This window comes from Ctenopharyngodon idella, unplaced genomic scaffold (genome assembly GCF_019924925.1).
Source record: "Ctenopharyngodon idella isolate HZGC_01 unplaced genomic scaffold, HZGC01 HZGC01CH25, whole genome shotgun sequence".
NCBI classification, from domain to species: Eukaryota; Metazoa; Chordata; class Actinopteri; order Cypriniformes; family Xenocyprididae; genus Ctenopharyngodon; species Ctenopharyngodon idella.
The window spans coordinates 377,014-402,703 of NW_026138716.1; the positions used below are offsets into that span (position 1 = coordinate 377,014).

Genomic DNA, 25,690 nt, shown 5'->3' on the forward strand with positions numbered 1-25,690 from the left:
ATAAACATGTAATTTTATTAGTAACTGCACTTATTAATGCAAAACAATAGTAAAATAATTAAATTACCATTATGATTAAAAAAAAAAACCCAGCGCCACCTTCGGTAGAACTTAGCGGCACCAGCGCCACTGCTCTCAAATGTTAGTCTGGAGCCCTGTGTGTTCACATTTGGCAGGTTTGGTTCGATTAAAATGAACTCTGGTGCGATTGTTCGGTTAGTGTGGTTCATTTGAATAAGTGTGAATGCTGCAATCCGAACCCAGGTGCGCACCAAACAAAGGGACCGAAACTCCTGAAAAGATGGGTCTCAGGCCACATCCACACGAACTCTGGTGCTGTTCGACTGAAACTAAATGTACCATTTTCTTTTTTGGTCCATTCCAAAAAGATCTAAGAGAACCAAACTACAGTGTGAACACACCCTAAGGATATTTCTACACACATAGAGTGAATGTGTTGCATTTGTTCGTCTAGGTTCTGCCAGAGTGACATTCAGGTATGAGGGGAGCTACTTGAAAGCCGTGACTGCAGCGTATGTGCAGATAAAAACCTACAGGTTTCGCAAGAAGGTACAGAAGAGCAGGACTCAAATATACAGCTTCAAAGACCAGCCCACTGTCTTTACCTCACTCTCTCTCTGTTCCCTCTGTAGATCCAGATTGACCCGTTTCTGGAAGACTCCATATGCCAAATATGTAACAGTGAGCCCGGCCCGTTCTTCTGTAGGGCCCAGGTATGAACGCTGTAAAGCATCAAGAGTTACAGCTCAGTTAACTTAGTTTCAGCATGATTCTGCCCTTTAATGGTGCATTTCTGAGAAACGCTGTTGAAAGTGGATCGGACCGAGTGCCAGTCACCAGTAGGGGGCTTAGACTGAGCAAGAGGGAGATTTGAAGAAAGAGAAATGGCTGATAGACATTAAAAAGTCAGAGGAATAGCATTGGAAAAGAAGGATTATATGATCAGGCAAAAGCTTTAGGCCCCGTGTTAATACTAGAAAAGCTTCCCAGCGCTGGAGAAACCAAAGCAGGAGGATGATGTGTTGTTTCGGATACTCTTGTGTACTGTATGTTCATTTTTTCGTCCTTCCTTGACGTTCCCTAATCACCTTCGCTTTATATTTTGCAAAGCGTTATTTTGCTTCGCTTTTGCTATGATAAAGAGACATCTACTCTTGCATTGTGTGTACGTGCATATGAGAGGTGGAGCAATCAGTGTTCAAACTATACCGTGGAGTTCGGGGGAGCCCACTGGTTTTTGTTTTTTGTTTTCGTGCGCTTGCGTGTGCCTCAAAAGAGGACTTACGATGACTTACAAAAATACATAACAGCTACAAGTGTATGCACCACTTGCTTTATGCAAGCACTATATAAGATAAATCACTATTCAGGATTTACCCTATTATACTTTATCGACACGAATTGGTAGGTGAAACAACAAACAGCCACCCACAAATAGTTTATAAACAAAGCATCAGGCTGTCTTTGAGTTCACATGAACAACGGTTAAAGTTTTCGTCAGGCTACAGAAGAATACCATAATTCCTCCGTTCAATTAGGCCTAAGATATCGAGAGTCACGCAGACCTATAACAACCCAGCCACACAGAATAACATGCCTTACCTTAACATAGAATCGACCAGAAACTCCAATGTTTAGATTTTTTCTACGAATCTTCGAGTTAACATGTACTAAACATGAGTGGAATTTGCACCGCAGTGCCCCCACAACTTGATGCTCATGACAAGAATGGCATGTATTTTCTTTATTGAAGTGAATTAGGTTTAAATCGCTGTCATGCATGAATGAATGATATTTTTGCAATTTTACACATAATAATCCACAATGATCACATTACACAAAACTGAAATTGCACGTCAAAATAACACATTGTCAATATTTTTTGAGACCCCCCAAAATTTCACAAATCACGTTTTCAGGGGAGGCCATGTCTTATTAAGGGGAGCCGAGCTCCCCCGTAGTTCGCACCCTGGGAGCAATGTAGGGAGGTGTGTGTTTGTTTTGGTTGATTTCACATATCAAAAGTGTTTCTCAGAAATCGCTTACTGCACCTTTAAGTCTGTTTTCACATTGTGTTATTTTGTGGCACATTTGCATCATCCGTGTGACAGTGAACATGAACAACAGTTTTTAAACATTGCATTGTTAGTTTTACATTACAATATCGTGTTACTCCCTAAAAAATTAACTAATTGCATTATTAGTTACTTTTTATGAAAAGTAATGCATCACGTTACTTTTGCGTTACTTTTTCTCACCTGGGCTTGGCTTACTTGTGTTTTTTTGTTTTTTTTTAATAACAAAAGTTATATTTCTGGCAAATGTTAAGGCCCTTTCAAACCAAGGGCTCTATCATACACCCGGCGCAATATGGCACCAGGTACGACGCAAGTGTTTTTTTGCTAGTTTTAGCCCGACATAGTTATCATTTTCACATCCTGCGCCACGTTGTTTAAATAGCAAATGCATTTGTACCCATTTGTGTGCCCATGGGTGTGCTGGTCTGAAAACGACGCGTGTTCAAGTGAATTGTTGGAGCATTACTATTTTGAGGCAACTGAAATAGATTGCGTCATTGACCAACTGAAACCTGGCCTAAAAAGCGTGTTAGTAAAATGTGCCTATATGTTGAGTGCACAACACGAGTACACTCTGCTTGTTACACTCACAGGGATGCGCAGCAGCACACAAACATGCCAAATATTAAAAAGAAAAGGATTACAATGTAAAAGATTATTATTGTGTGCGTAAAGATAAAAATGCTTTGGTGGAATTCCGCTTTTCCCGTAGATGGTCTGCTCACGCTTTAACCTCACACACGAGCAGATCCATATCCTCACTAGAGAAGCGTTCAGTTTAGCGCGAGTGCAACTGGTTTTTAAAGGGAAAGGGAGATGAGACTCTGATTGGTTTAATTTCACATTTATTTGTATAGCGCTTTTCACAATACATATCGTTTCAAAGCAGCTTTACAGAGAATGCATGTCAACATTACTATTTGGAGACTGCAGTTAGCTAATAATGTAATAATTTAGGCGATTTAATATACAATCACTGTTAGCAATTTAATTGAAGGTAGAAGCAAAGAGCTCCTGGAAAAATGAATTACATATTAACAATAATTTGGATATATAGAAATTTGCGAATGTGCGTGTTGATCCAGATGTTGCATCTTCTGAAGTCATCGCAGGAGTTGGCGCCGTCTCTTCCAAAGTTTTAGTCATCTGAGGTCTTCTTAAGAGGCTGGATCCAAACTGAAGCTGATGTACTCTCTAGTCACCTCGGGACGGGCGTCCCGAGGTAAAACAGAAAAGCAAATGGAGAATAATTAGCATAGCTGCTGTTCATAACATTAAGCAAAGATAGTCATGTGCAATTGATCTGATATGAGATGGATTATGTGAATGCTTGGCTAAAGAGAAGCGTCTTTAATCTAGATTTAAACTGGGTGAGCGAGTCTGAGCCCCGAACATTATCAGGAAGGCTATTCCAGAGTTTAGGAGCCAAATGTGAAAACGCTCTCCCTCCTTTAGAGGACTTAGCTATCCTAGGTACAACCAGAAGTCCAGAGTTTTGTGATCTTAAAGAGCGTGAAGGATTGTAGGGCGATTAGAAGATCGGTTAAGTACACAGGAGCTAAACCATTTAGAGCCTTATAGGTCATTAGCAGTACTTTATAATCGATACGGAACTTAATTTGAGTGAAGAGATCAATTAACCAGTGAAGAGATGATAAAATTGGTGTTATATGATCATATTTTCTTGACCTGGTAAGAACTCTAGCAGCTGCATCATTTTGTACCAATTGTAGCTTGTTTATTGAGGAAGCAGGACAACCAGCTAGTAATGCATTACAGTAATCTAGTCTAGATGTCATGAAAGCATGAACTAACTTTTCTGCATCAGAAACAGATAACATATTCCGTATCTTAGCAATGTTTCTGAGGTGGAAGAAGGCTGTTTTTGTAACATAAATAGGGACAACCCTTTTAGACCATGCATAGGGCGCGCCGACCATTTTTCCCGTCGTTAAACTAGCAAAAGTGGATTCAGACATGCCCTAAGTGCACTTGCGGCGTGTGCTTTAGACCATGTGCTTAAATCATTAAAATAGGGCCCCAAAAGTGAAATGAATAAGCCTCAGGCTGAAGGAAGTGCATATTTACGCCTGTACAGTAAAGGGCGCAGCTCAAACAAACCTTTCAGCTGTGCCGCCATTTTAATTTGCAGAAGAATCCAGACGCAGTAAAAAGTTCAACAATCTTACTTTAGTAATAAAAATGTCACGTGTCAGTACTGTTAAAAATGATGATTAGAGTACAAAGCATCAACCAAACAAACCACACTCCTGATGTATTGCACTGATATGTACATTTCTTCAACTCTTTTTTTTTTTTTTTTTTTTTTTCAGGCTTGTTTTAAATACCACTGTCGCTCATGCTGGCATTCACAGCACTCTCTGGATGTGAGCAGCAAGCATCAGCCTCTTATGCGCGACCAGATGGACCTGAACACCAAATAAACCCAGCACTGGCGTGGGGAAGAGTACAGATTGATTTATTTTTACTGTATATAAACTGCAAATAAATGTAGAGTTCGTTTTTTTGTTTATTCATACTGTAAATAAATTTCATATAATTTTAGAGTTTTGCGTGTAGAGTGTGATTTATTTAAATTTATATATAAATCTAGAAATTAAATTTAACTTAAATTTAACTATACAGTTTGTGAACCCCTTGCAGAATCTGTGATAATATGAATAATTTTAACAAAATCAGAGAGATCATACAAAATGCATGTTGTTTTTTATTTAGTACTGTCCTGAGTAAGATATTTTACATAAAAGATGCTTACATATGGTCCAAAACACAGAAAATTAGCTGAAGTTATTAAAATGAACCCATTCAAAAGTTTACATACTCTTGTTTGTTCTGAGCAGTTAAACTGAGCTCTGTTCTTCAGAAAAATCCTCCAGCTCCTGCAGATTCTTCAGTTTTAAAGCATCTTCTGCATATTTGAACTCTTTCCAGCAGTGACTGAATGATTTTGAGATCCATCTTTTCACATTGAGGACAACTGAGGGACTCAAACACAACTATTAAAAAGGTTCAAACATTCACTGATGCTCCAGAAGGAAACATGCATTAAGAGCCGGGGATGAAAACCCTTATTTTATTGAAATATCATTTTTCTTTTTCATTTGGTACTGCCCTTCGGAAGCAACAGAAGATTCTTACATGTTTCCCAGAAGACAAATGAATACAATTTACCTTGATCTTCAAATTCAAAAGTTTTCACCCCCGGCTCTTAATGCCTGTTTTGTTAATTATTCACATTTTCACAGATTCTGCAATGGGTTCAAGCAGCGTGATTTGCAGCGTTCTGCAAGTCAGAATCTGATTTGGGGAATATTTTGTATTTACACAGTAAATTTTACAGTAACTTGCTGTCAGTTCTTTACTGTTATTTTAACGGAGAAAAAATGTATAGTGTATTGTGCATAGATATGGATTTGGCGGGGCAAACACTGAAAGTTCGTTTCGACTGCCACTAGGGGGCGAATTCCGACAGTCGTGTACGGATGTCGTGTGCAGTGGTGAGGTATCCATGTTGTGATGCAACTAGTTCGCCTTGTGCTGATTGAAGAAGGTAATTTATATTCATTTGAGCTTACAAAACAAACTTGCACATGCAGTTGTGATGATGATGTTTTTGTTTTTTTTTATACTTAAAATATTAATAGCACGTGCTGATAAAAAAAAAAAACACTTAGCTTTGTTGCCATATTCTCGAAGCTTCTTTCTAATGTTGGCAATTTCATGCAGCCCTGCTAAGTGAACTATCCGCTAAATAATAAATATAGAATTAGGGGTAATGCAAAGTAGTTAATTTCAACCTAAATTTCGCCTAACCCTAAAACTAGATTTTAAACCTTTCAAACTCTACCTCACCTTTGAAAGCGTGCGTGTGTGCGTAATCTAGCCTATGTGAAATAAGAAACATAATTGATCATATTAACTTAGCGACATAAATTTGTAACAATGGTTTTCAAAGTGAGGTGGGGGCGCGGATGTGGTCGGGAGATCAGCTGAAAAAGAAAAAACGGAATTCTGCTGTGGCAACACATTGATTACGCGTCACAAGGAATGTTTTTTTTTTTTTTTTCTCCCCATGAAATGTGAAAAATGCGAGAACATCGACCTAGGTTGCGACCTAACATATGACCAGTCGGTCCAGGATTTATTATCACTTCCTCATGCAAATAGCACTCTCAATAGCAGTTGCAATTTTCTTTGAACATTTTCAAAGCTTCGTAGATTTCCAAGCTGCTTTGTATTGTTACGATGTTGGTAATATATAAATGAACAAAATTTTCTGATATACTGAGATATTCCCGTTTATTTGTCAGCAAAACTGTCATGCAAACGTTTCCAAGGCTTAAGTGAGGCTGGATCCAAACTGGAGCTGGCGTTTTGTCTAGTAACCTTACCTTGCTGGGCATCCTGAGATAGAAACAGCAACAGGAGATATATAGCATAGCTGCTGTTCATATTATTTCAGGCAAAAGAAGATACTTCATCACATACAACTAGAATGCTTGGCTAAAGAGATGAGTATTTAATCTAGATTTAAACTGGGAGGGTTTGTCTGAGCCCCGAACATTATCAGGAAGGTTATTCCAGAGTTTAGGAGCCAAATGTGAAAAAGCTCTCCCTCCTTTAGCGGACTTTGATATGACTGGATCGCTCATGATGTCATAAAAAGTGAAGCCACTGCACTGCCATATTGGTATTAAATGTTAAGTTCATCGTGATTGTAGTAGTGAATGTCAGATCAGCTGACCGCCCGCCATTTATATCACAAATGTCACAGTGACTCTTCTGAAATGTGAATAGTACAGATTATGCTTATAATTTGTCATGTACAGTTATTCACTGTGGTTATATAGTAGTCAACACTTGAAGTGGATCAAAACCTTTCATAAAAGTTCCTAAAACCTTTTTAGGACAACTTTGATGACCTTTTTTGATCCACTTCAAATGCTGACTACTGTATAATTATGTTGTGTTATATAATATTGTTTCTAGTCTTACAGTAACTGTAAGATGGCTGCTCAAACACTTCCGGTGGCTTCACCACCAGACGGCAGTTTAGAATGCAATGAGCGATCCAGTCATTATATAGATCAGTGGTACTACCAATAGTACCCAATAGTTTTGTGACCTTATTTTGCTTAAAGGTGCCATAGAATTGAAAATTGAATTTACTTTGAATTTTTGAATTTACCCGTAGTCAAATAATAAGAGTTCTGTATATGGAAATGACATACAGTGAGTCTCGAACACCATTGTTTCCTCCTTCTTATGTAAATCTCGTTCGTGAAAAACACCACTGAAAAACAGTCGAATCTCAACACCGACTGTGATGCAACAGGCTGGATCATTAATATGTACGCCCCCAACATTTGCATATGCCAGCCCATGTTCAAGGCAAGCCAGTATTAACATTGTGGAGCTGCACAGTCGAATCATCAGAGGTATTGTGAAGCAAGCAAGCAAAGGCAATAGCGAATATTATAAAAGAGATGATGGTCTCTTTCCTGCTCGTGTCCCACATCCCCCTCAAAGCGCAGAGATGACGCATCTTTGTGTGGAAATAAAAAACGAATGTCATCATATTTAATTTGTTTTTAAAATAGTTCCAACAGATTTTCCTGTGGTACTGAAATTGGCACCGAGAACCGTAAAATTTTTATAGTATTGGTGCTGACTACTGGAATTTTGGTACCGTGACAACTCTAATTTGTCCTATTGTTTGTAATTTGCTCCGTTGATCTTTTTTATATAACACAAATTGAATAACTATATGATAGGTCTATATATTATTATCATGATTTAAAATTTCAATTACTAAGTTATCTTTCGAGTCTGATTGCCTAAAGTGAAAGTAAATTTGAGAGAAAATTGGATGCATGGCTGTATATTAGAGATACGTGCAGGTCTTTAAAGTGACAGAGCAGCCTAATATTAACCATGTTGCCGCTTGTCCTTAAAGGGATAATTCAACATCTATCTATCTATCTATCTATCTATCTGTCTGTCTGTCTGTCTGTCTATCTATCTCAAAGATGACATTTTTGGGATATCAAAACATATCAAATTCAGATCACATTTGATATGTTATCCAGATTTTCTTAGAAGGGTATTAATGCTAAACATAAAGCCTTACTAAGGTCTTGATGGCCTTGCTTCTTCTTTTAAGGATATAGACTACGTAAATTTACTATAAATTCTTCATATATATTTACATTGCAACGGGAAATCTCCCGGTACTTCCAATGGCCAGTCCGTCACTGGTACTGTGTTAATTTAACTTTATCTGATTTACAACGAGCAGAAATCTGTAAGAAATGTTACGAACCATAAAATAAGAGAAAATAACTTCAGAGAGTGAGCTGTTATGTCAGAGCACTCTTTCATTAGGAAAAAATATCCCACCTTTAATAGTCAAGTGGGTTAAGGTGTAAGTAGGGCTGGACAATTATGACCTAAAATCAAAACCTCGATTAATTGAACATTTTACCTTAATCACGATTAATGAACATTTTTTTTTTTTTTTTTCCTCATAATTCCCTTTAAACCTACCCATACCACCAAACCTGTCCCTAACCTTACCCGTATCCCACCTTAATAGCAGCAAAGGTGTTTTGCAATACAATATAAACATTGTAGATAACTTATTTTGGATGCAAGCACATAGTAGTTATAAACACCTAATATAAAGTGGGACCAAGTTTAGTTCTTCTTGGTTAAGTGTATCCATTATAATGTGTAGAAGTTGAATTTAAAATCACTTGCATTGTGCACTTAATCAACTAAATCAATGAATACACACTCAAGTAGAAGAACCCAAACAATCCTTGTCTCTGGTGCAAATATGCTTCTTTCCTCTCACTTCACAAACTCGTGCAAATTTGAGGAAGCGCTGATACTCAAAGTTATTCTGGATACCCAGATGATAGCACTCCCTGTCCATAAGAACACACACTTTCATTTAGATGAATTTAGATTAGAAAACGATCATCAGCCAGCAGCGATCCATCTTACCTGGCGAAGTCATCCCACTTATCCACATCTATCCCATTTCTTTTGTTTGCTACGATCTCATACAGGAATGATTTCTCCATCGGCCTGCCCTTATATGGCCACTGCAGGGTTAAAAGAAACAAATGCTGCATATTATTTTCAGTACAGTCCTGTGACATTAAAATGTTGCGATCTTTATTCAAACACCCAATTCGCCTATGTCCATTAAACCTTTGACAAGCATGATCACAGCGAACATTCAGATCTGCGTTCTGACTGAGAGCGAGCAGCTGTCATCTATGAAACTGCTTCACAAACAGTCTTTTCAACACACACAGGATAAAAGTTCATAGTTCGGACATAAAAGAATAACAAAATAGAATAACACAACAGTTTCAACAGTTAATAAATCGTTCCCATGGAAATTGGGAAGGTAACCAATTAAACAAAATCTAAGAAGATGTGAATTTGATATTCAAGTCAAACGATGCTTTATCGATATACAGTGGCTATAAAAAGTCAAGTCAAGTCACCGACAATGACACCATTTTCTTCTAGAGCTGCTGTGCAGCAAAAATTATTTGCCAGTTATCACTGTAAAGCTGCTTTGACACAATCTGCACTGTAAAAAGCGCTTTATAAATAAAGTTCGCATACAAAGGTGTCAATGCAGGCAGATCAAAAACATTGTTGAATATCAAATGTCAGGTGACATCAGGTGGCAAACAGGTGTTAAAATGGAGAACAAAAAAACCTTGGGAGAAACCAGGCTCAGTCGGGGGGCCAGTTCTCCTCTGGCCAACAGCGAAGTGCATGATTACGATTCAGGCAGCTTTCATAAGTCCAATTCGGATTGTCTGTCGATTGTCTACACACCACTGTTAAAGGGTTAGTTCACCCCAAAATGAAAGTTTTTGATGAAATCCGTGAGCTTTTTGACCTCCAATTTTCAAGGCCCATAAAGGTATTAAAGACATCATTAAAGTAGTCCATGTGACCACAGTGGTTCAGCCTTTATGAAGCAACGAGAATACAATACAAAACCTGTTAGTGAATTATGAGGGCGAAAAAAAAGAAACAAAAAATAATCGTTCATTAATCGTAATTGAGGTAAAATGTTCAATTAATCGAGGTTTTGATTTTAGGTCATAATCATCCAGTCCTAAAAGGGGGTCTTACTGTTCGTGACAGAAGCAGAATCTGACACAGCGTACCCAGGGGCGCATTAACACAGGCTTCCAGGGGCCTACAATGGGGAGGGGCCTACTGGCTGCACTAAAATTTCAAAAATGTTCAAATAATTAGATGTATATATGGGAGTTCGCAGCAGTGGCAAAAGCATTAGACCAACTCACACACCCAAAAAATGTCAGGACTCTCAACTGCATTTTTGGCAAAGCCCTGCTGTGTGAACGGATTTGATTAATAAAAATGCCAGCAACGCACATTTAAAAAAAAAAAAAAAAAAATGCTCGTGCTTTTTTTTTTTAGAGCAGTTTGCAATCACCAAACAGCCCACATTTATGCCAAGTGATTATTTTGATCTACTGCTGATGAATAACAGGCTAAATATTTTGTATAATTTGAGTTATTTATATCATGGCGCTGTACCTGTAAACTTGCATTCTGGCCAGAAGAGTTTTGATGGCATTTTCTTTTACACTAGTGTGCCGTGGAAAATGATCAAATTCCAAAAAGTATGTAAAAATAAATGTTACAGATGAAAATATTTCATCGCTGTTGGGCCAAAACCTTGTGTCTCGATATTTCGTCATTTTTGTTTTATAAAATTAATCCTATTGGTCATCCTTTACCAGTGGCGTACCGCACATCTGTGAGGCCCCCCCGCAAAGCACGAGATGGGGCCCCTCCCACAAGCAGTGACGTCATGTATGAAAATTTCTTGTGCACCTGTTGCTGTCCATCTAACCCATTTACATACAGTAATTGATTTAACGGTATACATATGCAGTTATCATTGTATTGATGTTATTATTAATAACTATTTTCTATGATCTTCTGCTTGCATTTTTGGGCTTCACTTGGATGCTTTATTTTCATCTTTAGTCAATTGAGTTCCGTTCTAAAAAAAAAAAAAAAAAAAAAGCAAAGGCCACATAGTAAATAGGTGAATCTGCGACGGGGCCCATCATAGGGTGGGGGCCCCCACGCACCGCGGGGGCTGCGGGGGTGTCCCATACGCCCATGTCCTTTACGTCTGTATGTGGGTTTTACAAATATGTAACCAATAGAAAGACTTTAAAAGAGGTTGTGACTAAACCTTGTAAATCCATTGGCTCCTCAAACTGTCAGTCAAACCTCATAACTGGTGTATATGTATATACAATATAAATTTCTGCATAAAAAAATTGGCAGGAAGCTAATTTTTTTTTTTTTTTTTTTTTTAATCTGGGGTAGGGGGCCTATGCTGTAGCCCAGGGGCCTTTGGTTACCTTAATGTGCCCCTGCTCTGTTCAGCTCCTCAGAGAGCTCCAGAACCAGCCTGGTCTGCTCTTCTTCAGTCAGAGAGGTTGCAGTCTTGATCACATCTCTCAAATACAAATCCATGTTCATATTGATAAACCGCATAGCTTCTTGAGACCCAAAAATCTCCAAAGGACGACCGTACTGAAGCCAAAACCAGCTAAACAGCTGAATTTCGACAGATGACATAAGCATGAAGCCTACCAAGTCCCTGAAACACATGACATCTCCGTGGATGTAAAACTCGCCCACAGATCCGAACCCATGTCGAACAGAAACGCGCACACGTCGATTACAGTGAAAACAAAATCCAGTCAGGAATACTTGGGAAAAATCGTGCCCTCCATGATGGGATGAGCTTCAAAACAGAAGCAGCTGACTGAAGTTCAGCCACAGTATGCATTTAGCCGTGAACCATTAGCAGACGTAGGGTTACAGGCAAAACACCCCAAAGTTTCGCAACTTAAAGAGTTATCCTCATTATTCACGTAAACGAGGAATCAGCGAGTACATACAGTATGCCTCTTCAGAGCCATTTATTTCTATAGCACGATGAATGATGCCATTTTGTAGAATGTAGATATCATCACAATGAACCGGTGAGTAAAAAAAAAAAAAAAAGGCTTGCCTTGTGTTGATGATGATTTGCCAGGGACATGTTGGACGGAGAAGTGAAGGGGCTTCATGCTCTCTTTCTGCGTGGCTTGCTTTATTTCCGCCTGTTGACTGACAGACGTTGTATATAGTTAGTATAGTAGTAACTACATTCAATGAATAATTACATTACTGGTGGATCCAAAATGGTCAATATTCATATTCATGCATTTTATTCATATTTCATGTTAACCAGTTATGGCTTATGATTTATCAATATTACTTGTGATTTCATATTTTATTGTACTCCTTTATGGTTATTCTTCTTATAGGTCACGTTGACACGTTTGTGGTTAGATATTGGACGAGTACTGCAGAAGCGATGGTGTTTTCAGAATTAGTTGCTCATTTGAACTTGATGTACCTTTGTATGAAAATATGTCTGTTTCCATTTCTGGAGACATGAGACAATACAAGATCTGCAATATTCTCTTAAGGCTAGGTCAGAGTGACTGGTCAAGTGTCAAAAATAGATGAAAATTGTTTTGACACCCATTACCCCAAATATGATATAATGGATAAATCTGTTTGACCGTTTCTTGTTAGACCAAAACATAAGTTTGAGTGGGATGTAAGTTTTCCTATGCTTATCTGTTTTTGCTTCTCGCATCTCTTCTGCATCTTCTGCTTCTGCTTCTTCTCTCCTACCTCTCATTTCATTCTGCAAATGTCTTAATTTTGTTCCTTCTTTCGCTATATTCTGATCTTCATCTATTAGATACAATACTCAGGATTTTATTATTAACTATTAATTACTTAATTCATTTGTTTGTCTTGAATATTGAATAATTAATATTCTTGAGTATTCTGTTAAGTCTCTTAGGGACTTTGGAATATCGAATCATTAATCTATTCTTAGTATTCTGTGTCAGTCAGGCAGGGTGCAATAAAGTTAAGAGAGCTCTCTGTGGTGTGGAGGTGACTTGAATTTGACATTGATGATCTATTTTGTCGACCCTGGTTTGTGGGTAAGACTGGTTTAGACATTAAGAGTCCCTTGGTCATTCCATGGTTTTGGTGGACACTTCTGTTGAGGGCTCAGCAATTACGATAACAGGAGACTGGCCTTGCTTGATTATTAAATTGAGATTTGATTATTAAATTGTGATCCAGAGGTCAATAATATATCAATATATAACTTTTTAAATTTCCTACATAAATTGATCTTGTCAGGATGGGTGTCAAAGCAGAGCAGTACATCAGCAATTATTTTTGTACGTGGATGTCCGTCTCATAAAGAAGATTGGATTGTAAAAAGGCTTACAAATTCAACTAATGGCTATTTGCACACTATTTCCTCTAAGTCACTTTGATGAGGTGAAGTTAGTTTTGAACCAAATCCTGTCCTGTTCTGTTCTGTCCTGGCTGGGTTAGATCGAGTGCGCTGCTATCTTTAAAGCATTGTGTTCCAACTTTGTAGTAATATGATATGTACAACTGTATTTAGATAATTCTGATGAATAGTTTTGTTTTTTTTGTTTTTGATTTATGCGCATTGTCTCAGATAGGTTAAAGGTTAAAGAATATACTATATACATGGAATGTGGGAGCTAGTTAAAAAGAGAAATTAATAAATAGTACAATATTAACTGAATGAAGCAAAGATATAGTTTTATTAAATCCTGTTATCTGTCATCTGAAGACGTCTGAAATATGTATTCATAATCCCTGGTAGACAGCTTGAAATTTGATCTATTGTAGAGATTTTAGTATGTGTTAATGGAAATAACGTTTGCATCGTGTTGAATGAGAACAAGATTGAGTGGCTAAGTTAAACAAAACTAAATTGATTTAAGTAAAGAAAGAACATTTTTATTTTGTTTTGATTCTGATGTATTTGTGAGGATAATTTATAATATTTTCAGATAATTAAGAATAGTTTAGTTTGCTCTTTCCTGCATTTTGCAAAGAAGAACTTGCTTGCTTTTTCCGCAAAGAAGGAATTGCTTGCTCTATTTTCTGCAAAGAAGAACTTGCTTCATTAAAATAAAATACAGAACTGCTGTTGTCAATTGGACAATTAAGGAAAAGCAGAGCAGATTGCTCATATACAGCTGTGATGACAATTTATGTGGGGTCAATTTGATTCATGCCATTCTCTGAGTGTTCAATTTCCAGAAGAGGCTGTCCCAACCCAAACAAGAGCGAGTGTCAGCTTCCTCTTTCAGGGGTGAGGTGAAGGCCCATCAACCAGTGCCTGTGTTTCTCTGCAGCCTGGGTCTTTGAGTCTCTTTCCCCCACTGGCATGCTTCTGAGGGCTGGCAACGAAAAGACTGAGTTAATGCAGAAACAACAAGAGTCAACCTCATGCTCCACCTGGTCCTCATCACTGAGAGACCCAACGCACTGGATGAAGAGAGACACTAAAACAGCCAAACAGGCTCAACTGACTGATGATACAAGTGGGGGACTTCCATCTCTTCCTCGTGTGTGTGTGCAGGTACTGCATATACAGTGATCACTACAGAGAATGCCTCAAAATTGGACTTGTCATCACAACTTACAAATTGGTAATTCACTAGTCTAGCAGTTCACTAGCAGTTCTTTATTTTGTTAATCTACTGCACTTTTCTTTCAATAAGCTCCAGTCCAAGCCTTTATGAAATGGAAGTTAAGTGTTAGCTTGACTGATGTTCAGTTAAAACTGGGTCTGGACTTAGTTAGAGGACATTGCTTTCACTAACTAGGAGTAATGCTGTGCAATGAAGAGAGTTTAGATTCTCAGGACAGACATTTATGTTACAGAGTTCTCTTAAATAGAAAATGGATGGTAAAGATATGATATTAGTCACTCCATCTTGGTTAATATATATTTATTTTTTATTATAAGTAAAAAATTCCAAAACTGCAAAATCATTATATCACAAATGCTGTCATTACTAGAGATTATGATTATGGTTGTCCATGGATCCAAAATTATGAGATCTCCAGTTTTTTTATTATTATTATTTCCTCAAAATTGGTGTTTGTTACCGCGGTGTTAAAATCAATTCTATTGCGACTGACATTGTCTGACTAAATCCTTCCAAAAACATAGACACAGTTGCATGGGGAATGCCACAGCGCCTACGTTTTGTAATTTCTGCCATCATCGAAAGAGTTTTATTCGATTCGACTTGGTGGTAATTCCACCCTTAACAATATACATTCCCCATTCAGTTCACTGTTTGCAGAGGCAGTGACAAAACAGAAAAAAAAGATGATACTCTGGCCAGAGACAGAGAAAGTGTGTGAAAGCGTGTGTGTGTGTGTGTGTGTGTGTGCGTGTGTGTGTGATGGTGCACGAAGGCAGACAAAATGCCATAAACAGCTGTATTCAATTTTTCTAAAATGGGCACATTATGTGGATTATGCCTAATAAAATAATGGTCATGGATGAATTTGGCTAACTATCCTGACCTGGGTTATTGTGGCAGAAAGAAACAGTGCCACACCTGTGCAGGGAATAACTTGGGAAGGCAAAACAAGCAAGCTTGTCCTGTTTACCCCACACCTAACTTTCCTTTTCTTTTCAGCATGTCATGATCAGAGATGGGCAGTATTTTAATTAAATGTATTTAAAATACGTATTTTATTACTTTTGAGTATTTTGTAAAATACTTAAAATACATTCAAATTTATTATTTTATTCTCGCATACATTAACTTTCATCTCCAGGCTTAAAGGTAGGGTAGGTCATTTTCGGAGGAGCTAGCAATAGCAAGCTAACTTTGAAAGCATAGGAATCCCACCCTCCCTTCAGAGCATCTCCAAAGCCACGCCTCCTCCAAAACACATGAATGCACACAGCAGGAAAAAACAGCATCACGAGAGATAATAATGAACATAAACAGCTTAAAGAGCTCTGACCTGTAGCATCTGACTGCTGCAGATTCATTTCGGCGTTGATAGTGTTGCCTTTGAAATGCATAAATTCGAGTCACGAACCACTCCGAGTATAATGTCACAGGTTGCCATCTCTTAATTACGGTAGTTATGGCGTGAACGCAGCATAAGCTCGTTGTTTTGGTTCAGGAGGAACTGTAACGGTGCATTCACACGGGGCATCGGCGTCAACGCTTGATGGAGGGCGTGTCTGAAGCTTGGTGCTGACACGACCGTGATAGTGACAATGACTACGTCTGTCTTACTTTGCATAGCAAGGTCAGAAGCAGGTAAAGAAGCTGCTTTTGTGCTCAGTCAGACTGCTTTAAGGTCAAGTATCTAGTAAAATATACTATCAGATATTATTCACTGAATGTCTTTATAGGACAGAAGATTAACGCAAATGGCTAGAACTTGTGAATTGACTTGCTAGCTAAAGAGTGACGTGCGCTGTCTAGTGATGCGCGGATCGCAGTTATATCTGCGGGCGCTGCAGATAATCCACGGATGGGTATCAAGTAATAAGAAATAACATTCTGATTAATTGCAGGTGAAAACACGGTCGTGTCTTAAATGAATAATGAATGTAACCGTAAGTATATTCAGTCTGTGCGTTCGTTCTTAAAGTGACAGCAGACTAATAAACCTGCTGCTGTCTGTCATTAATGTTAATCAAGCTACAAAAGAAAAAGACAAAATCACTCACTGCTCCTGACTGAATATTCTGTAGAATTTCTTACTTTAATGCTACTGCTAAATAGATGTTGGTGCTTTTTGAATGCTTTGGCTATACACAGCAACTGAGAGCAACTCTCTCTTACGTGTATCTAACTCCACTGTTACTCTCACACTTCAAATGATTGCGTGTAAATTTTGTTTGTATTTTTGTATTTTCAAATGACAAATTACTTGTATTTTAATTAAATACATTTTTTCACAGCAGTATTTTGTATTTTATTTAAATACATTTGATGAGTAAGTATTTGTAATTTGTAACTAAATACTTTTTGATGTATTTGTGCCCATCTCTGGTCATGATGGATTCCACTGAATGGAACTGATTCTGTTCTAAATATATAAAATATTGTAAAATATTGTCTTGTGATTAACATGTTGAAAGTGGCATGAGTGTTATCCAGGTGGAAAAATTTATATTACTGGGTAAAAACAAGAAATTATTTATTGATAATGGACTTATTTAAACCAACAAAGAAAGTCATATAACTATAAAATCAAATTATGTATGAGATTGCCAGATCAGGGAATATCATAAGTTCAAGCCCTGAACTGCCCTGGACGGCCCTCAAACCACATGAATTTTCACAGGTTTCACAGGTCCCAAGGAGGACTGGATGGGGTGATGTGTAAATATATGTTGTCTCTAACAAAAGCATTTCAAGGTTTTCATTCACAGGTCAAAGCCGTTAATATTGAGGAAATTCATCCTACTAATCCGGGTGCTAATGTATTGTTAACTGTATGAAAAACGACAATGTTGTTGTCTTGTTTTGTTCTTGTTGTTTTTTCTGTGTCCGCTCTATCTTCTCCGCGTCTACATCTATCTATCATATCTAGGTACGGTACGAGTAGATGCACTCGGGAGATTACGTGTGGCATCATCATCGAACCAGTTCGCTTTTCTGTGTGACGCCTGATTGTGACCACTGGAAGGAAGAGTCCCTTAGGGGGACCAACGAGGAGAATGAGCAGACTCAACTGGTGGCTTAAAAGCCCACTGTTTGCTCCAACTGATCAAGAGCATCTTAGAACCAAGGAAGGATCGACGAGCACCTCAGTGCTTAGCAGCACAAGGGGAATGCGACAGAGAGACTGATTACATCGTCCTGATGCTGAAGCACAGAATGAAGAGACTGAGACTTTGAAGGATTGAGTTGTTTAGATTTATCAAAGGATTTATTTTGTCTATTTGTGTGATAAATCTGATAGTTATGTTATTTGACTTAGTTCAAGTAATGGGGTCTAGTGTTTTGCCAGATTAATTTGACTCATTACCATCACTGGCTAAAATTTAAGATGAGGGGAAGAAATTTGATCACACCTTTATCCACCTGACAGCTGCGTTAAGTCCTCAACCCAGCCAAAGTCCAGGGGACGTTCGGGGTTGGGTTCTTTTAGTGGCCCTCGTCGGACCAGCCTGGTGAGGGCTTCCAGGTACCAGTAGCTTCATTTATATTTGATGCTTTTTTATATCTCATGTGTTCTGTATCCATTTTGTATCTTTTAAATTTTAAAATGAGTCTATCAAGACTCAAGTGGGGGATTTAATCCTCATCATTCTTCTTATGTATGCTTGCTATATTCAGTAGTTCTTCAAAGTGTTCCAATGTGACAGGTCACGTTGCCACGTTTGTGGTTAGATATTGGACGAGTACTGCAGAAGCGATGGTGTTTTCAGAATTAGTTGCTCATTTGAACTTGATGTACCTTTGTATGAAAATATGTCTGTTTCCATTTCAGACCTCATATTTTCACCTATCTTTGACATTTGACCACTCTGACCTAGTCGTTACCCCAAATATGATATAATGGATAAATCTGTTTGACCGTTTCTTGTTAGACCAAAACATAAGTTTGAGTGGGATGTAAGTTTTCCTATGCTTATGGTATAAAACGGACTGGGTCTTTGATAGTTTGGCTTTTCCTTTGCTGTTTTTGCTTCTCGCATCTCTTCTGCATCTTCTGCTTCTGCTTCTTCTCTCCTACCTCTCATTTCATTCTGCAAATGTCTTAATTTTGTTCCTTCTTTCTCTATATTCTGATCTTCATCTGTTAGATACAATATTTGGGATTTTATTATTAACTATTAATTACTTAATTCATTTGTTTGTCTCTATAATTTTTAATTAATAAATTTGTTATTCCTTATTCAAATTTGATCTCTCACATAATCATTGCTGGACCGCCTGGATCTCATTTTCTCAAGTTTTTGCATCAATTACAAAAATAGAAATAAATACAATTGATACTATAATACACAGACCTCTTCTCCAGACCACGAGCCTCCTGGCTCTGGGACGAACATGTCTTAAGTATAAGTCAAAGCACAGGAAGACAGACTTCATTTTGTCAAAACACTACACACAATTCACAGATCCACACATCAGTTGTTTTCCAAAATGAAACACTTCATTCAAAACTATACATTAATTTAACAAAACTCAACTTTGACACCGTATGGAGCACACATGGTTCAAACATTCTGATTCTGTTTGATTCATTTACACACTGCTGAACATATTCTAAATACAATATATTACACAAACAAAAACATTTGTGGAGACAAAACAAAAGCATGATTTTAAATGGAAAAAAAAAGAAGAGGAAAAACACCTAAGCATCATCTCTTGGCCTAGCTGGATCTGGCCAAAGCACTTCATCCACATCACAGGCGATGTCCTCTCTCTCAAGACAGCGAAGGAAGAATCTTCTTGACTGGTGAATCCATCCTTGCACAGACCCTGCATCAATCAATTAGGCCACAGGCTCCTCCATGACTTGAATGCATATCCTGACAGGAGATTGTAAACCTTCCATGTCAAGAAAAAGAAAAAGGAAGGGACAGTATGGTGGGATGTATTGGAGTGAAAATTGTGGATGCTTATGAAACCAGTTTTGGACCAGAGCAGATATTTGGAAATTTACATTGTCCCAGATGACAATGTGTCTCATCTGCTCTGCATATATTTGGTCTTCTGCTGTGAAGATTGGAGGGCCCCATTCTGCGTGATCACAACATACATTGTGATGTTACCCATCACGTTGGCCCGGGACATTCTTCCATTTTGTTGAAGACACATAAACTCACCTGTTGCCTTTTTGTAGTACTTGCACCTGATTGTTGAGTTTACAGTTAAGCACACAAGTGTCTGCAGACCTGACGGCCATGTTTGATCAATTGGTTTATAGGGGTGGTATTTTAGACAGCAGTGTCTTGAAATGGCAAAGAAGTGACATTATGTTAGATTTCTGTGTCTAATGTAGAGAAGTGTGTTTAGTGTTTTGCAAAAAGTGTGAGGCTGAGAATGTGCTTATAGTTGTGCAGATCTGGACTGAGGTTTTGCTCCTTGAGTGTAGAGTTTCAGTAACTGTGTGTTATTTTTAATTTTAGTGTGTAAGCAATCGTAAAAACTGTAAATCCCTGAAGAAGGGGTGATTTACAAAAAAAAAAAAAAAAAAAATGTTGGTCATGCTGTCAAGAGAGGGGATTGTGAATTATTCAACATCTCTCTGCCAATTAGGTTTTGAATAACTGTGTGTATGTGATATCTCCAAAAACAGAATATCATGGCAAAGGTGTTTGCTACATGAGACAAATGTGTAGCCACGCCCACACTGACGACGGACAAGCGAGTAGACACGTGTAGACACGCCCACGCCATTTGTGACGGTAAATGTGAGTTCGTAGAGTTGTTTTAAAAACCATGTTTGCCAGAACATAACCACAAATTTTATTCTATTTTGTATCAACTATTTTCTAGCCCGACGTTGTTTCGAGTCGTTTATTCCCGCTCGTGCTCCATTCAAATCTTGCGCGCGCTGACAGCATTCGGTATTTTCTGAGAGATTTACATCAGACGAAGGGAAGGTAAGTGCAGATTCACAAAATCATTGTAAATAACATGTTTACATAAAACAACACCAGAGGTTGTTCAATGTTATGTCGTTATTTTCTGATTGTGAACCGCATTTTCTTTATTACTCGCGCTGATGTCTTGTTTTTTTTTTTTTTTAAACGTTATTTCTTAGGAAAACTGTGTGTAACTTAGTGTTTTGAAAGCATGGCCAAATTCTTGACAAATCTGTCCTAGCGATTATTACAAAAACTGTAAGACCAGAAACTTGAGTTTTATTTGTGTAGATATACAGAGCCCCATGGTTCAAAAACACTGTAGTATACAAATTACTATAGTATTTTTTCATATCGTGCGCATGATTGAGCAAATCGAGGGAACGAAATAGTAAATCGTGCTCGATTCATGTGTGGGTGTTTGTGTAGATGTAATGAATGCAGCTTCACACTCATTTATACTTCTGCCATAAAGCAGCTGTGTGGCCGTCTTCTCGTTCACACACGTGTTCTCTGAAGAACACAGTTAATAATTTAATAATAAAAACTGTTGTTGCAAATTGAAAACAGGTGCCAGGAAGATGGATTTGTCTTGGACCGGAGCAGAGATGTGCCAGGTACCTGAACATCGCTGCTATGGGCTCTGTCCCTGATGAGCCAGGAGGCTTGTGGGCTTATATTTATGCCAATCATTTTATTAGTCCGACAGCATCACATGTGGAGGACAACACCAAGCCGATCGATCATGAGGTGGTCTGTCTATTCCACGTGTGCGGAGTTCTTGAGCCATGAGAGAGAGAGAACGAGCCGTCTGAACCAGCCACTGCTGCTTCAAGGCACTGATCATGTCGATAACCAGAATGGGACTGTAACAGCTCTGTGATGCCTTGATTATGTCAGTATCTTGTCCAGAAATGTCAATAGTGATGCATTGTACAGATGGTTCTTCGCTGCATCTTGGACAGGGCCAAACTCTGACGACACATGCGACATGTGATCCAGTGACCGAACAGAGTCGAACCAGGAGGCAGCAGCTATTGTCCGTGTTATATCTGTTCAGTCATGTTTCTATTTGGCTCTTTGGCATGGCTAACATACCTTGAAGCAGCAGTATCGTTCAGACGGCTCGTTCTCTCTGTGATTCGTGGCTCAAGTTCTCCGCACTCTTGGATTTCTCAGCAGTCTTGTTGCCCTCTTCGCTGGTGATGTTTGGGACATTGTAGCTCCAGTGCACTCACTTGTGATTGAGTTTGTCCTGATTGTTTCAGGTGAATGCAGCGGCACCGGCATGAGTAAAGAAGTGCATATGCTACTTCCAGATCAACCAGGTAGCCCCGGATGGAGAACTGTGACACGCTGGCTTCCTACACGCGGGTCTCGCTCTGCTCGGGCCCGAGGCTCATATCATCATCATCATCATCATCATTATTAACACAAGGTAAGTTTATTTTATTTTTTTTACTCACCGGCTCATCACTAGCACAGTCAATGAGATTACCGCTTGTTCTTTTTTTTTTTTTTTTTTTTTTTTTAGATTTTCTTTACAGACTCTCCTCTTGCCAGGACGATGATCAAGAGAGCGGTCAGACCAACAGATTGGCAACATACCAGACCGGGCAATCTGGACTTGCCAATCCCAGGTGATCCAAGAGGGCTCAACGAGGTATATAAATATGAACATGTTTTTGCTAAATGCATTCAAAACTGTATGCAAATGCTAATTTTTCCTGTATTTGGTAGATGTGCTCCAGGCTGCACCCACTCTGCCTGAAGAAGAGCAGACCAGGCCGGTTCTGGCGCTCTCAGAGGAGCTGAACAGGGGTGTTCTGTGTCAGATTGTGACCTGTTTGAGTGGCACAGCTCCACACCATAGGACATGTAGGACAGATATGCTGTCTGGGCAACCAGGTATGAGCACACGCTTCACCTTTACATTTTTTCATTGCAGTTTCTGAGTTCTTAACTTTTGTTTGTAGTTAATGTGTTTTTGTATTTGTTCATTATTTAGACAGTCACTCTGGAGGAAGCGAAGGCGGCAGCTTCTGCTCACGCTCCGTGGGGTATTTAGCAAAGCCATAGTACAGAGGGGCTTCTTTCTCCAGTGGAGAGAGAAGCCCTAGAAGAGCAGCACACTGCGTTTGTTTTATTTAGGTTGCTGTTGCTTTGGTTTTGTTGTGTGTATATAGTTGGTTTCACGTTGTTTTATGCTTTCATGTAACTTTTAATCTTGTTAATTTCTAGTTTTCCCCATGTTTCCTAAGAGTTTTTATTGTTATTTGGTTGTTAATTAGTATTGATTGATTTGTGTGTTCTTGTTTGTTCAATAGTTTACTTTCTTTTATTGTTCATGTTTTATGCTGTGCTTTGTATATAGTTCTTTTTTTAAAATAATAAATAATCTCCCTTAACCCATTGCTTAATTTCATTCTTTTCTTTTTAGTACCAATACTTTTTTATTCAGTATAAATATTAAAACATGTGATCATGGGAACAAAAGTCAAATTTTTAGACTCATAAATGCTTTGATCTGAAATGTTATGCTTCGACGGGCTCATGAAGACACAGAACCCCTGCTATTGTCCACTAATATGGACAAAATGCATTATTAATCATGTAAAATGTATGTTGAATATGACTAGATCTCTAGAGGTTGATATCCTGGTGGAGTGTAGTAGATGAGTTGATTTAAAAACTTTTTTTTTTTTCACCAGTTTTATAGACTAAACTTAAAGTAGGTAAACTGAGCTGAAAGAGGAGCGTCTCTACAATGCTGTCTGGTAAGTTCTACTTATCTTTTTCTTTCCTTTTTTGTATATTGTGTGTGTGTGTGTGTGTGTGTGTGTGTTTGTGTTAACAGGCAGTAAGTCTTGTGATCAGACCCAAAGACGATGAAGAGAAAAACAGACCCAGTAGCAGCTCAAGATGTCATAAAGCCTTACTAAGGTCTTGATGGCCTTGCTTCTTCTTTTACAGGCACTGGACCCCGTGAAACAGCTGTTCAGTGGACCGCTGGCTTCCAGAAGCGTCGTTCTGCTGACTTTATTTTTCTGCATTTCATTTGGGTAGACTGAATTCTGGCTGTATATCTCTCTATTCTGACATTATAACTCCCAAATGCAAGAAAAAAAAGGCGGAATTTTGAGATAAAAAGTTGCAATTACCTTTTTTATTTTTTATTCAGTAGAGTCAATGATGTGGTTTCCGGAGCTTTTTAAGAGAGCCGGGGATGGAGGGTCTCCACGTCTCGAGTCCAAAGCTCAGAGAGTGAAAGCTGCTCTCCAGTCAAAACTGCAGGTTAATGTTACTAAAACTAGACCAAATGAGACTCCTCATCACCACATTAATTATGTCACGATATTAAAGAACTAATAAAGTGCAGAAAGTCCAGCTATAATGATGATTTTGTTTCTATCTGGTAGCTGTCAGTTTGCTGGTGTTCGTCTTCTACGCGGTGAAGACCAAAACTCGAGTCTGATCGTGTCCTGCGTGTTCAGCGGTGCTTCTGTCATCTCCTGGATGGACGGAACTTTACCCCACACAACTACGGTAAACCCCAGTATTCATATGTAATCTTGTAATACTGCAACTAGTTTCACATACAAAGAGGCCAGCCAATCATAATTCCAAAAGTTTGGAATAATTAAGCTTTTTTTTAATCTTTTTGAAAGAAGTGATTAAAAATACAGTAAAAAAAGTATTATTGTGAAATATTGTTACAGTGTAAAAGAACTGTTTTAATATTTAACCCTTTCATGCATGAATTATTAAGTCACAAAGTAATTTTTTTTTTTTAATGTTTGTTTTGAGGACCTTTATTTTTATTACATATGTGTTACAGCCTCAGACATGAGGCAAGGTTATATCTATATATTTATATCTATAAATTATATATCTATAAATTATATATTTATAATTTATATAGAGTTCTCCAACTCAAATCTCTTGATTTTTATTTCTCTCCAGTACTTTGCAGATGATGAAGAGTTTTTTTTTTTTTTTTTTTTAAATATTATTAATAAATATTTTATATAAAAAAAAAAATATTTGAAAACGCTCTGCATCTGTTTTGGAAACGCATACGATCCCGGTTAAAAGAGTTCTCCAACTCAAATCTCACATCAAGAACGTAGTTAGTGATATCAGCCGAATAAAACCGCTTCTGGTAATAGCACAGCTTTATTGCAGCAAATCCCAAATCAGCAGTAGTGTTTTTGTTTTTTTAAATAAATATTATTAAATTATAAAAAAAATCCAATATAACCCTGCCTCATGTCTGAGGCTGTAACACATATGTAATAAAAATGGCACACACATTTAGGAAACTGAATAAAGAGGAGATATGAAAAGGAATTGAAATAACTTTTAGTTCTCATTATGCATACAGTTATAACAGATGAATGTTGCTTTAACAATTTTCCATAAAGGTCCTCAGACGATGTGTCGTTATCAGATCATGCGGTGATTTACAGCACATCATGTCTAATGTGTAAACGACAGGACTAACTAACGAGTGACTAGTGTTAATGGAAGTCATTAAAGTCTCTTATGCCCACCAAGGCTGCATTTATTTGATTAAAAACAGCATTATCGTACATTGATAATATTAATAAATGTTTCTTGAGCAGCAAATCAATTTCTGAAATTTCCGAAGGATAACGCGATTTAAATTGTAATGATATTTCTTTTTCAGGGTCTTTGAATAGAAAGTTAAAAAGAACAGCATTTAATACAAATAGAAAGCTTTTGTAACATTACACATGGCCCTTAAAAAGTTTGGGGTCAGTAAGATTTTTTTTTTTTTAAACAAATTGAAGAAATGAATACTTTTATTTAGCAAGGATGCACTAAATTGATCAAAAATGACAGTAAAGACATTATATATATAAATATATATATATGTTGCAGATATTTTCTGGCCCCTCCTTCTTGTTCTTTAATTGGCTCAACTTCAGTGACATCACTGCAGGTGAGCTGAGCCCCGCCCACAGGCACA

General features: G+C 37.9%; 2 protein-coding genes and 1 long non-coding RNA gene across 28 annotated transcripts in view; all 3 read left to right on the plus strand.

Annotated features, from left to right (window-relative positions):
* Positions 1–4,664, plus strand: part of LOC127507914 (cytoplasmic polyadenylation element-binding protein 1-like) — a 119,363-nt gene extending 114,699 nt beyond the window's left edge. For 14 of the 20 annotated variants that reach the window (XM_051885332.1, XM_051885331.1, XM_051885328.1 and 11 more), the window contains one exon: positions 4,433–4,664. In XM_051885332.1, the coding sequence (XP_051741292.1) occupies positions 4,433–4,543 (111 nt within the window). In that variant the 3' untranslated portion in view covers positions 4,544–4,664. Of the gene's footprint in view, positions 1–475; positions 571–653; positions 735–4,432 lie in introns of all 20 variants that reach the window. The other 6 variants (XM_051885316.1, XM_051885317.1, XM_051885315.1 and 3 more) reach the window with 1 other exon arrangement.
* A 15,522-nt stretch (positions 4,665–20,186) lies between these two features.
* Positions 20,187–25,690, plus strand: part of LOC127507941 (uncharacterized) — a 144,519-nt gene continuing 139,015 nt past the window's right edge. The window contains exons 1-2 of one of the 2 annotated variants that reach the window (XR_007928544.1): positions 20,187–20,715; positions 21,268–21,314. This is a non-coding gene — a long non-coding RNA (uncharacterized LOC127507941). Of the gene's footprint in view, positions 21,315–25,690 lie in introns of both variants that reach the window. The other variant, XR_007928542.1, reaches the window with a different exon arrangement.
* The window catches only part of LOC127507918 (uncharacterized), an 83,872-nt gene continuing 83,531 nt past the window's right edge, over positions 25,350–25,690 (plus strand). For all 6 annotated transcript variants that reach the window (XM_051885347.1, XM_051885348.1, XM_051885345.1 and 3 more), the window contains exon 1: positions 25,350–25,663. In XM_051885347.1, coding sequence (XP_051741307.1) covers positions 25,594–25,663 — 70 coding nt within the window. In that variant the 5' untranslated portion in view covers positions 25,350–25,593. The remainder of the gene's footprint in view (positions 25,664–25,690) is intronic.